This window comes from Erpetoichthys calabaricus, chromosome 1, assembly GCF_900747795.2.
Source record: "Erpetoichthys calabaricus chromosome 1, fErpCal1.3, whole genome shotgun sequence".
Taxonomy (NCBI): Eukaryota; Metazoa; Chordata; class Cladistia; order Polypteriformes; family Polypteridae; genus Erpetoichthys; species Erpetoichthys calabaricus.
This window is the reverse complement of record NC_041394.2, coordinates 313,711,451-313,725,774: the sequence shown is the minus strand read 5'-3', so window position 1 is coordinate 313,725,774 and position 14,324 is coordinate 313,711,451. Positions and strand designations below refer to the sequence as shown.

The window sequence follows — 14,324 nt, the reverse complement described above, 5'->3', positions numbered from 1 at the left end:
CTAACATTAGAAAGCATAACTCACATTTTCACGTGTATGCAGATGACACCCAATAACACCTTTATATTAGACCAAGTGATCTTTCTCTAATAATGTCCTTAATTAATTGTGCAAGTTGAAGGAGTGGATGGATGAGAACTGCTTGTCTCTGAATACAGAAAAAACAGAAATACTATTTATGAAGCAGACCTCAACAACATCCTGTCATTTTTTTAACTTAGTGTCTAAACATTAGTTTAATTAATTCAGCATGCAATTTAGGTATTATCTTTGATACCAGTATCTCTCTTTTAAACTATCCATTAAAATATATCTAAAACCCGTTTTTTCCAGTTTAAAAATATTGGAAAATTAAGATGGTTTGCAAATATGGACGACACTATGAAATTAATTCATGCATTTATTTTTAGTAGGATTGACTATTTCAATGTGTTATTCACCAGCTGTGCAAATCGTTCTATGTGCAATTTCAGTTAATTCAAAATCCTGCTGCAACAATCATTATAAGAATTAAAAAGTACAAACACGTAACTCCAGTTCTTAATTCATTACACTGCTTCCAGTTAAGCTTAAGGTTGATTTCAAAATTCTCCTTCTTAGATATTGAGTTTTAAATAGCAAGCCCTTGCTTAACTATTTCAATATATTATCGCTTACAAACCAGAGCACACATTGACATCTTACTGGCCTACTTATTATTCCAAGGAATACTACAATGAGAGCGAGAGGTTGAGTTTTTAGATACAGGGCCTGAAGCTATGGAACAATCTGTCTGCTAAAATAACAGATTCCCCTTCAGTCTCAGCTTTTAAATCCAAGCTGAAGGCTCACTATTTTAGTACAGTATACCCTGACTATAGCTGCCGATTAGCTGTGTATATTGCATCTGTTTGTTAGTTGTACAAAAAAATAAGTAATTCAATAATTAAGACCTAATGTTAATCCTTCTCTGTTCCATTTTTCTTCTCTGTGTCCAAGCAGTGTGCCTGCACATGGAAAAACATCTGAGATACCAGGAGACTTGAAATAAATTGATAGAAAGATCACTTTAGACTGTACTGCAGAATGCCCAGGAGAGGGTGTGCGTTCAGTTGGCCGAGGTGTCCAGGACTGTGACTGTGTCTGACCTTGAGATTTTTATTTTCTCCAGGAATACTGCCGACTGCTTTCCTCTTCTCTACTGTCAACTAGCCATACTTCCAAAATTACAGTATGTGAGGGGATAGATTCTGTCAGGTTCCATTTAGTTCCAATCAGTTTGGAACTGTTTTAACTTTTTGTGCATTTAAAAAAAATCTAAGTATTTATGTGTATTCATTATTTTTGTAAGAATTTTTGTAAAGGACTACTAAGGAGGTTCAGAGTGATTTGTAAATTTCAAAAATCTAAAATATTTAATTTCTTATTTTTGAAGAATTAATTGGATAAGACTGGCGATATTTGTTGGCCTGAATGGCCCGTTCTCTTCTAGATTGTCGTAATGTTCTTATCAAATTCCAGGAGTTGTCACTGTTATATTCTTACTGCACATATTGGCCACTGCCCCTTTTTGGTGTAATACTGTAGTACGCTTTTTACAATTCGCCATTCACACATTTGTATTCACGAACCTCCATAAGTACTTGAGGAAAAATGTTAACTGCTCCTGGTCACTTCACAGCTTTGGATTATCTTTTGAATTTTCTGCAGTTTTTCTCTCCAAATTCCTTTTAGAATTCCTAACATGGCCAGACCCTCATCTACTCTCTTTTGTCTCTTTTTGCTAATAATGAGGATCCATCTATGATATACTCCCCATATCTATAATCAGATGTTGAGGTGTTATTGTTATAATATAATTATGTGCAGCCCCGTACAGTATACACTATTCGGCCAAATTTATGTGGACACCACTCCAAACTAATGAGTTCAGGCATTTCAGCTCACCCTTTCTTAACAGTCATTATGCACAATGCTAAGCGTCGGCTAGGATCATATAAATCACCCTGCCATTGGACTCTAGACCACTGGAAATGTGTTCTCTGGATAATAAATCATGCTTTACTATCTCGTAGTCTTATGGATGCATCTGGGTTTGGCAGATGCCAAAAGAACACTACCTTCTGGTCTCTATAATGCCTACTGTAAAATTTGGTGGAAGAGGAATTATGGTCTGGGGCCATTTTTTAAGGTTGGGCTAGGCACTTTGGTATCAATGAAAGGTTAATGCTGCAGCATACAAAGGCATTTTAGACAACTGTGTGCTTCCAACTTCGTGTCAACAGTTTGGGGAAGACCCTTCTCTGTTTCTGCTCCTGTGCACTTAGCCATGGTTTGGTGAATTTGGTGTGGAGGAACTTGAGTGGCCTGCACAGAATCCATCAAACTTGGATAAATACTATTCTATCACGTCAATCTTTATACCATTGCACTGATGGCATCATTTTTGCAACATCCAGGATGCTTTCTGTAGCATTCACAGACACGAAACTGCAAAATAAAATGGCAATGATGGGAAGTAAACAAAAATGAGAATGAACTGTTTAAAAATAAATAATATACTTACAGTATAGAAACAAATGCAATATAAACACAAGGATAAAAAAACATGAGTCGGGGAAGGAATCATGGTAGGCACCAGCAGCACAACATGCTGTGAGGGAAAAGAAGATTCAGCAATATGGATGGATGGAAGATCTCCTACTATAGGTGAGTATGTAAAAATAATAGCAGTAACTGCATTTTATGTTACTGTTTGCCCACCCGCATTTCATTTTGTTTAAGTGACTACTAATAGCAGTTTTGTCAATAAGGTTTTGACACGCATTATATTTTGTGCATCTTTGTATGACTAATTTTTTATATAGAGCCTTATATAAAGATGAGTACTTTGTTATGTTCTTGAAATAAACATTGCAAATCAGAATTGTCAAATTCTTTGTTTTATAGAGAGATGCTATTACATGTACAACATTTAAAAAGAATGGAATCATAGCTAGGGTCAAAGTTAGAGGTATGATAATCAGGGAGATTTAAAAGGTTAAAGAGATTTCTGATACATTGCTGGCAAATCAACCCGAGCTCTATAGAGTTGGTGTTTCACAGTGCATGGATTCACTTCTGGTTGTTGGCTAAAGGGTCATCTGAGTGAAATTTCCAAATTCTCCCCTGGTGGACATGGATCTTTCTGTTGGTGTCGTTTCTTCGTACAGCTATGGTAAGAGTGTGTGTGGCTGCGTTTAGGAGTGCTTCCTGACTTTACCTTAAGTATCACTCTCCATGTACTTAAAGTGGATATGGTAATCAATGGATTGATTGGTGGATGGGTGGTGTTTCATGATATTCAGTACAAGTCACACTTGTTTATTGTGGCAAGTACTAAACCTCTTTTTTTTTTGCTGTAACTGGTTTCAATAACAAGCTTATTTTTTTCGCAAAAACATGCACCCTTCTATTCCTCACAATGTTTAGAATATTACATTTTATGCATTTAGACCATGTATGCTAGTAATTTTGAAACAGAATCTATATCTAATAAATAAAATGAGAACATCAAGTCATGCACTTTTAATAAGACTGGCCTTGTTGAATGCAGACAAATAGCCAGCTTCTGCCATTTATATGAAAATCTTTCAGAAATTAAACAATTCCTACAGCTTTTTGTCTTCCTAAAAATGTCCATCCATCCCAGCATCTTGGACTGGGAAAGAGAACAGAAACCATCCCAGTTTGGATGCACATCCTACCAAACTGTCCTTCCATTATAGTGACGTAAGAATCCGCCCTCAATCCCAGTCAGGATGCCAGTTCATCTGCTATGGTATTTACAAGCTTTTTTATGTCAATTAAAACTCTGCCTTGTTTGAGCAACCTCTCTTTCATAGCCGAGCTGATGTCTGGTGTGCACCAGGGAGTTGCCTTTCAGACTGGGGAGCAGGTAGAAGTCACAAGGGGCCAGATTTACAGACGAGGGTTAGTGTGACATGTCTTCAAATCCACAATTTCACAACAGAACCTTTGCAGCCTATGTCTTATAAACTGGGGTACTGTCCTAGGTGGGGGGGGTAAGGGGATTGTCATGTTTCCCTGATTTCCTGATGGAAGTGACAAAACAAATCAGTGTTATGTTGACTGGTTAGTGTTTTATGGGAGTTTTAATCAATATGGACTACACCCTCAACTTCATAAAAGTGTTGTGCAAATGATCTAGCTGGCATTGGCTTGGACCTTAAATTTCCTTGCTTTGTTGATGTGATTGTTATTTGGGCTCTCAGTCATAGTGATGTAGCCAAGTTTCATCCCCAGTTACGAAACACTTTTTCCAGTCAAAATACATTAACTTGAGCATTCTAGACAGTGATGCTTCATTTTGGTAGTCAATATTCACTGTGTAGAGACCATGTATCATATTTAATTGGTCAAAAAAACTGGATTCAACGGATTCATCACTAATACCTAAATTGTGTGCTATCTCACATACCATCACTTTTCAGTTCTGCATTATGACTCATGCCATGGGGGTATCCACTTCTTTTGCTGTCAATGCTGAACATCATACACACCTTCCGTTGCCTTTGAGACAACATCTTACCATGATAGAGTTCTGCATCCGATCTCTTGAATGTGACACATGAAGGGGATGGGTCCTGGTACATGTTGACAAGGTGGGAATGAACTTACAAGTGCATATTGTTGTCTAGCATTATACATTTAGCACAGGAAATCGGACTTTACAGTTTTTTATTATTCATGTTGACTTAGTTGTGAAACAAGAAACATACATTATAAACCACTAAGGCTATCAACTTGTAATTCATATAGTTTGGTGCACATTAACTTTTCCTTAATCCCATATAAAATCAGTAGCACAGAATACCTCTTTCAGGTTCTGGCTGAAATCTTTCTGATCACACCTCATACAAACAGTGCATGGCTGTTTCTTGTAAACTGCTCAATATGGAAGGCACTAAAACCTACAGATACAATTCAGTATATTGTTATTATTATCATTGGTTAAACAAGTACCAACTGAGCCTGCTAAAATGACATTGTATTATATTATCAGTGGTTGTCTTAACAATCCATGTGCACATTACCATCAATGTGAAGTGCAAAAGCTGAAGTGTTATTCATTGAACAAACATAGTTTTGCAACAATCAGACAAAAAAACAAATCTACAGCTTCCTGTTTTCCCAGAAATATTTATTAATTTTTCAAATCTCACTGGAGAGTAGCAAGAACCAAGCCTGGACAGGGCGCCATTCCCCTGAACAACATTATCTTTAACTGGTGCATGGCCCATTTAGAATATATGCCATTCAGTCTTGTGCCCACCAGGACATAACACCTTCTGACTTCTCTGGCAACACTGCACCCCTGAAATCTGAACCTTGCAGTAGTTTACTTATTGTTACCTAGTACCCTTTCTGCAGTGCCAGAGCATAACCCTTCCTCACGACAACTGTTTCTAAAGTCACTGATTGGCAGTGAGATTTATCTTTTCATGTTATGCTTGGTCAGCCTTTCCTATCTTCAATGACCCTCCTGCTGCTGGCAACCTCTTATGACCAAGTAGACAAGAATGAAAAACCTGAGTACTCTATGAATAACCCACACAGACATCAAGTGCAGGGAGATGTGAAGCATGTAACTACTATGCTGTCATTCAGCATCCCAAAAACATTCATTCATTTAGTCAATTTTAAACCCATTTAAAGTTATAGGAATCTAAACCTCAAAAGTAAGGGACACAAAAACTTGGCTTTTTTAGAGTTGCCAGACGCTAGTGCTAAGCAAACCAATCTGTGTGAAATTGAGTTTGCAGCAAAACTTTGCATTTCGCTACGCAAAACAAAACTTGTGAAACAGATTATATTTCACTCCCAGCATTGACACGTGAAGAAATGTACTTAGTGCTGTGTAGCAGAATTTACATGTATTAATACTGCACACACCTGCCTGTCATTTAGTATTTAAATGAAGATCTCCTGTGGAAAAAAAAATCACTGGGCTCATTTCATGTTACTTATAGACATACTGTTGAGCAGCAAGATGTGCTCTGGTAGTGCAGTCCCCACTTTGTTAATTATGATGACAATCTTGTTGATAGCAATCCTAAAGATGCATCAGAGGCAGAAAAGAAACTTACTGTGCAGGGAAAACAGTAAAGTGCACAATGGTGCGTTTTAGTGTGTATTTGTGTGGAAATTTTTCAGCACTTTTAATAAAATGCACTGCGCTTCTCTGTGATGAAGAAGAGGCATAAACAAAAGTAATCTTACTGGTGTGTGACAGATTGCATGTCTGTCATAGCTGCAGAGAAGCACACAGGTAAATACGAAAGTGTGAATGAGGCTTCAGGAAGCAGGAGTCCTTGATTTCCACCCCAATTGTGAAATAAACTGTGGAACAAATATTCATGTCGGTCTTGTGAAACTGGAGGCCAGTCTAAACATATCTGTTTTGCTCATCACAACCAAATACTCGAAATCTATGTATCTGTAGGATGTCCACAGATTTGTAAAGAAGGTAATAATAGGAAGACACTAAGAGGCAGGATATGAAATAGAGGTAAATATACACCTGACCAAGCATCAATTCCCAGGTCACTGCAAATTTAGGGCAGCAACACTAATCTCTGTGTCATACATGTAAAACCAACATATTAATCAATTAAAATAACAGTGAAGGTGGACACCTTAAAGAATGTAACCTACCTAGATGAACATATATCATTTTTGTAATTACAGTGCAATTCATCCCTGTTGTGCAAGTCTAAAAAATGGCAAATATACTGTTCTGTGTACTTCATGTATTTTTCTGACTTCTCCTCATGCAAGATATACCATTAAATATAACCAATGTCTTGCTCTGCATGAGCCATATTTTTATGTTGGGGGGAAAAACTTATGTATGGCATTTCTAAAGACAAGAAAACCTAAAACATAATGTGAGTTAAAATTTATAAAGTAGTAAGTCGCCCTGTAAAGGACTGGCCCCTGTCCAGGGTTTTTTCTTGTTTTGCACCAGTGCTGCCAAGCTCCAGCCCCTACCACCCTGCACTGAATTATGTACAACATAACGTGTCAAGTAAGTGATTCATTCCTGTCTAAACACTGCACTACAATGAGAATCTAGTCCAGCGTTCCCCACCATGCCAGCAGTTGTTCTTCAGTCAGAGCCCTCCTCCAAATGTAGGTTCCAGGCACAGACATCATCATACCTTTCCAAGGTAAGCTGTGACTCAGTGGGGTGCATACTGGAAATGGGAACAGGGCCATTCCTCCCTGCCGTTGTCCTTGTTGTCAGGGTATGATGTATGTCACCATGTGCCATAGTCCCACATTTATCAGGTAAATTGTAGGAACATGCAAATGTGCTTTCCCAATTAATATTTTTGATGAATTCTGTAGTGGTGGCCAAACCCATGAATGACAACAAGAATCAACAGCAGGGTTTTAGCCTCAGCAGCCACTGGCCGAGACGCTGCCCCCTGAACTCTTAGTTATGGACATTGTGGTGAACACCTAGAAAAAAAAGACAAATTGTCAAAAGTACTCAAGTATGATTGTTCATGTTTCCATAAAAATGACACAGGAGTGTTTTACATATTAAGCATAAGCATTTAGCTAAAACACACTAATACATAAGCATAGTGCAGTTAAAGTCACACATTCAAATTGAACCTCTCACCTACTGTAGCAAACAGTAGTCACCCAAGCCATGTGCTTTATTCCTTTAGCTATTTATTTGATATAGCAGATTTCAGAGTGTTCAACAGTACAAATCTAACGATAGTGCAAAATTAGAATTATTTGGGAACAGGCAATGCTGCAGTCAGGCTGAGGAATAGAAAGCCAAGCATCCAACCACAAGCAACAGGACATAACCCAGTTATCCAGTTCACAATCGTGGAAACCTGCAGTCTGTACCTACAGCACTGGACACATGGCAGGGTCCAACTCTTTAAGTGATGCTGGTATATCACAGGCCAACTTCGATCTGCCAATTAAATTATAAATCTTTGGGAAGGAGAAGAAAAGCTCACATTGACACAGTGAGAATAAAACCATGGAGAGTCCCAGGTTGTAATTTGGGCACAGGATTCTGGAGAGGTAGTATCACCTCTATCACCATGTAACCAAGTGAACAAAGGTAGTTGCTAGCTGAGTAGTCAAATCATTAAGAATCCCCAAGGTAGTGCTGCAAAGGAGTGGAATGTCAAAAGGTCAGTAGAATGTAAGATTTGACAATGAAGTGAGGATGAAAAATTGGGATCAAGATGGGAAAATGAGTAATCCTATTGTGTAGAAGACACAGTGAGCAGGATAAATTGAGCTACAGATCACTCAGGACCCTGTTTTGGATCCGTATGCGTAAGACGCCCTTGTGCTAATAGGGATGTGAGCTCAGTGATCACTTATTTATGAGAGATGTTAATGTGCAGCATGAAATATAAGGTAATGCTGGCAAATCAGAATTCCAGAGAAGCACATAAAACAAAAAGAAGGTTGGACAAGTAGGCCCAAGGACGCAGGCTGCAGGAAAAGATTTGTCACCTCAAAATAAATGCATGTGGCTGGAAAGTATGGAACACATTCATTGATAGATAGATAGATAGATAGATAGATAGATAGATAGATAGATAGATAGATAGATAGATAGATAGATAGATAGATAGATAGATAGATAGATAGATAGATAGATAGATAGATAGATAGATAGATAGATAGATAGATAGATAGATAGATAGATACTTAGTTCTTAGATGTTTCATGGGCATCCTATGGCCAACTGTATCAAAACAGCTCTTTAGAAAAGGAAGTAACACTAATAAGGTCCTATACAATACAATACAATACAGTTTATTTTTGTATAGCCCAAAATCACACAGGAAGTGCCGCAATGGGTTTTAACAGGCTTATAAAGAGGGTCAGCTGCTTTACATCTCTTGGAGTCGCCATCACTGATGTGAGGTGGCTCTGAGGCTAAGGATTTGTGTTGGTATCTAGAAGGTTTTTGGTTCAAATTCCATTACTGCCAGAAGGGATCCTACTCAGTTGCACCCTTGAGCAAAGCCCTTAACCTGAAAATTGCTCCAGGAGTGCTGTACTACGGCTGACCCTGCACTTTGACCCCCAAAGATCATGTGAAAAGACGATTTTCCAGCAGGAATTAATATAGCATATCAAATCAAAAAACACACAACCCAGCCAGAGGGGATGCACAAACCAGTGTGTTTGTTTGTGCCGGTCCCAAGCTCAGATAAATGGGGAGGGTTACATTAGGAAGGGCATCCGGTATAAAATTTAGCAAAATCAATATACGGACAACAATACAGATTTCCATACTGGATCGGTCAAGCCCCGGGTTAACAACATCCGCCACTATTATTGTTAGCCAACAGGGTGCTGGCAGAAATTGGGCTACTGTTGGCCGAAGAAGAAGAAGGAGAAGAAGAGGGGAGACGTGTCCAGAGGCAGGAGGAGAGGAGGAAGGTAAAGAGAGTGGAACTGACGGTAGGAACTTTGAATGCTGGCAGTATGACTGATAAGGGGAGAGAGTTAGCAGATATGATGGAGAGAAGGAAGGTTGATATATTGTGTGTGCAAGAGACTAAATGGAAGGGGAGTAAGGCCAGGTGGATCGGAGGTGGATTCAAATTGTTCTATCATGGTGTGGATGGGAGGAGAAATGGGATAGGAGTTATTCTGAAGGAACAGTATGCCAAGAGTGTTTTGGAGGTGAAAAGAGTGTCAGACAGAGTAATGATTATGAAGCTGGAAATTGGATGTGTGATGTTGAATGTTGTTAGTGCATATGCCCCGCAAGTTGGGTGTGCAATGGATGAGAAAGAAGATTTTTGGACTGAGTTGGATGAAGTGATGAACAGTGTACCCAAGGGACAGAAAGTGGTGATTGGAGTGGATTTCAATGGACATGCTGATGAAGAGGAGATGAGGAGGGTTAGGGTAGGTATGGTGTCAAGGAGAGGAATGAAGAAGGTCAGAGGACAGTGGATTTTCCAAAAGGATGGACATGGCTGAGGTGAATACATATTTTAAGAAGAGGGAGGAACATAGGGCTACATACAAGAATGGAGGAAGATGCACACAGGTAGATTACATTCTATACAGAAGAGTTAATCTGAAGGAGATTGAAGACTGCAAAGTGGTGGCAGGGGATAGTGTAGTTAAGCAGCATAGGATGGTGGTCTGTAGGATGACGTTGGAGATCAAGAAGAGGAAGAGAGTGAGGGCAGAGCCAAGGATCAAATGGTGGAAGTTGAAAAAGTAAGACTGCAAGGTTGAGTTTAGGGAGAAAGTGAGAAAGGCACTGGGTGGCAGTGAAGAATTACCAGACAGTTGGGAAACTACAGCAGAAGTAGTAAGGGTGACAGCAAGAAGGGTGCTTGGCGTGACATCTGGACAGAGGAAGGAGGAAAAGGAAACATGGTGGTGGAATGGGGAAGTACAGATGAAGAGCATGGCAAAGAAGAAGTGGGATAGTCAGAGAGATGCAGAAAACAGACAAGAGTACAAGGAGATAAGGCACAAGGTGAAGAGAGAGGCGGCGAAGGCTAAAGAAAAGGCATATGATGAGTTGTATGAAAGGTTGGAGGAAGAAAAGGACCTGTACCGATTAGCTAGACAGAGGGACCAAGCTGGGAAAGATGTGCAGCAGATTAGGGTGATAAAGGATAAAGATGGAAACATACTCACAAGCAAGGAGAGTGTGTTGAGCAGATGGAACGAGTACTTTGAGAGGCTGATGAATGAAGAGAAAAAGAGAGAGAAGAGGTTAGATGATGTGGAGATAGTGAATCAGGAAATGCAATGGATTAGCAAGGAGGAAGTAAGGACAGCTATGAAGAGGATGAAAAATGGAAAGGCCGTTGGTCTAGATGACATACCTGTGGAAGCATGGAGGTGTTTAGGATAGCTGGCAGTGGAGTTTTTAACCAGATTGTTTAATGGAATCTTGGAAAGTGAGAGGATGCCTGAGGAGTGGCAAAGAAGTGTACTGGTGCCGATATTTAAGAATAAGGGGGATGTGCAGGACCATACAGGGGGATAAAATTGATGAGCCACAGCATGAAGTTATGGGAAAGAGTAGTGGAAGCTAGGTTAAGAAGTGAGGTGATTAGTAAGCAGAAGTATGGTTTCATGCCAAGAAAGAGTACCACAGATGCGATGTTTGCTCTGAGGGTGTTGATGGAAAAGTATAGAGAAGTCCAGAAGGAGTTGCATTGCGTCTTTGTGGACCTGGAGAAAGCATATGACAGAGTGCCTCGAGAGGAGTAGTGGTATTGTATGAGGAAGTCGGGAGTGGCAGAGAAGTATGTAAGAGTTGTACAGGATATGTACGAGGGAAGTGTGACAGTGGTGAGGTCTGCGGTAGGAGTGACAGATGCATTCAAGGTGGAGGTGGGATTACATCAGGGATTGGCTCTGAGCCCTTTCTTATTTGCAATGGGGATGGACAGGTTGACAGATGAGATTAGACAGGAGTCCCCGTGGACTATGATGTTTGCTGATGACATTGTGATCTGTAGCAATAGTAGGGAGCAGGTTGAGGAGACCCTGGAGAAGTGGAGATATGCTTTAGAGAGGAGAGGAATGAAGGTCAGTAGGAACAAGACAGAATATGTGTGTGTAAATGAGAGGGAGGTCAGTGGAATGGTGAGGATGCAAGGAGTAGAGTTGGTGAAGGTGGATGAGTTAAATACTTGGGATCAACAGTACAGAGTAATGGGGAGTGAGGAAGAGAGGTGAAAAAGAGCGTGCAGGCAGGGTGGAATGGATGGAGAAGAGTGTCAAGAGTGATTTGTGACAGGCGGATATCTGCAAGCATGAAAGGGAAGGTCTACAGGATGGTAGTGAGACCAGCTATGTTATATGGGTTGGAGACGGTGGCACTGACTAGAAAGCAGGAGACAGAGCTGGAGGTAGCAGAGTTAAAGATGCTAAGATTTGCATTGGGTGTGACGAGGATGGACAGGATTAGAAATGAGTACATTAGAGGGTCAGCTCAAGTTGGACAGTTGGGAGACAAAGTCAGAGAGGCGAGATTGTGTTGGTTTGGACATGTGCAGAGGAGAGCTGCTGAGTATATTGGGAGAAGGATGCTAAGGATAGAGCTGCCAGGCAAGAGGAAAAGAGGAAGGCCTAAGAGAAGGTTAATGGATATGGTGAGAGAGGACATGCAGGTGATGGGTGTAACAGAACAAGATACAGAGGACAGAAAGATATGGAAGAAGATGATCCGCTGTGTCGACCTCTAACGGGAGCAGCCGAAAGAAAAAGATCAAATCAAAAAACACAATTGAAAACATGTTCTTAAGCAAGCACAACACATCATGCCTATCATAAAAAAATTCAAGATAAGTGTTCTGTTCTCACTAACTTCCCCAGGTGCACAGTGGAGTCCATCTTCATTGACTGCTTTACATACAGTACCAGGTCAGTTCAGACTACAAAGCACTACAGTGGGTAGTAAAGGCAGGCTAAGAATATTTGTGGCACACTATTGCCTTCTTTTCACACTGTGCCTTTAGAAATGTAGGAATTATATGAAAGACTATCACCACCACCACCATAGTTACACAGTCACTTTTCTCTCTCCTCACTTATGGCAAATGACACAGTTGTAGCACTTGTGTTAGGCTTGGTCTACACTTCTACATATTCATTTAAAAATGCAGACATTTGTCTATTTTTCGCCTTTTCTTCACACTAACCTGGCATTTTTAATCCTCACAAATGGAGACTTTTGAAAACACTTATTGCATGGCCCTTCCCTGATTGGATCCTGCTCATTACATTTTCTCAGCCAGTTTGCTCGCCTTGTACTTGTGTGATATTTACAATAACAATTCCACCTCATCATCTGTCCAAACAAGTTTGTTTTTTATTTTACATATTTACCGTTGCTGTTCTCTGTATGTAAACATAAGCCTGCAAATAATAGTCTAGCATTGAGGATATTTCTGATTCCTGTTTCTGTTGATGTGTGTATGGCCAGTGTAGTTGAACAGGTATGTTATATGTGTTATAATAGAGGGGGGGGGGGGGTTTGGGGGGGGGAGTGAAAATGCAAAGCAGGTCCCAAAATAGTCCCAATCGGATAAGCAAAAAATTCACTTTACAGGTGCATGATGGCACTACCAGCACAACATAGCATTCTCTGGTACTTTGGGTCTGGAAACACTACTGACAATTGGGCTGTCAGATCCAAATGAGATGCCACCTTCCAGGGAGTCTCCCTTTTTATATTGGCCGGACTGGAAGGGGTGGGACTCTGTTGTACTCAAGGGGCAGTTTCTTGGTGCTATGAGAGAAAAAGTAGGCAAGTCTGATAGTGACAGCACCTCCACCTCGTCCCAGGGTGGTACAACACAACCACTTGAGCCTGGAAGGTGAACCTTTGGCGTTTTGGTGGGTATTATACCACTGTCACAAGTTGGGTTAGGAGACATGCAGAGAATCTCATTGCACTGTGTTACAACTATGTGGGTATCAATTGAAGCTCCTATGAGCTCTGTGCCAGTGCTGTTTGAACAGAATCCATAATCTTAGCTATGTCCTTTTCGATTGTAGTTCGTCACGTGTTGCTTTACCATGCTAGTGGCCAAGTGGCTAGGAAATTGCATTTTAAGCCAAAATGTTGCCAATTCCATTTATACTTCCCACTCAATGTGTAACCCTTAGTGAATCAATTGTTCTGCCTGTCTTATAGTGTTAAAACAGAGGCATTCCAGTTGAGAATGTGTAAAGCACCCAGGCACTACATAAAATATAGTGTGTTCTTTTGTATTTTGTAATTTTTTTTATTTTGCCTGTAAGCTTTCTTATGCAGTTGTGTTAACCAAGGTTTTACACAAATTATGTTTTTGAGTACATATACTGCCTTACCAATCCACAATACTGAATTTGAGTCCCACACCCAGTTGTTTTTGATTTTGATGTGACATGTTCCCCCATTTCTATGTAGATTTTCTTTCTCCCTTCCCAAAACATCTAAATTTGCCAAATATAGGTGTATGTGTGTGTTCTATGGGGAATTGGAGGTTGATTCTTCCAGGATAGGCTCCAGTTGCCAGTGCACTGGATTAAGTGGTTTTGAGAAGCTAATTCTGAATACCAGTGACACCCCTAGTAGCTCTGTTTCTTTCACCTTTGATGAAGCCATGTGCTTCCTTGAGTATCCAGTTCTATGACGAGATCTAACAACATAATCCATCCATCCATCCATTTTCCAACCCGCTGAATCCGAACACAGGGTCACGGGGGTCTGCTGGAGCCAATCCCAGCCAACACAGGGCACAAGGCAGGAACCAATCCCG

The 14,324-nt window shown here is 40.2% G+C and overlaps 1 protein-coding gene across 2 annotated transcripts in view; it reads right to left on the bottom strand.

Annotated features, from left to right (window-relative positions):
* Window positions 1-6,819: 6,819 nt before the first annotated feature.
* The window catches only part of LOC114663691 (thioredoxin reductase 1, cytoplasmic-like), a 119,210-nt gene continuing 111,705 nt past the window's right edge, over window positions 6,820-14,324 (bottom strand). For both annotated transcript variants that reach the window (XM_051929035.1, XM_028817605.2), the window contains exon 15: window positions 6,820-7,506. In XM_051929035.1, the coding sequence (XP_051784995.1) occupies window positions 7,444-7,506 (63 nt within the window). In that variant the 3' untranslated portion in view covers window positions 6,820-7,443. The remainder of the gene's footprint in view (window positions 7,507-14,324) is intronic.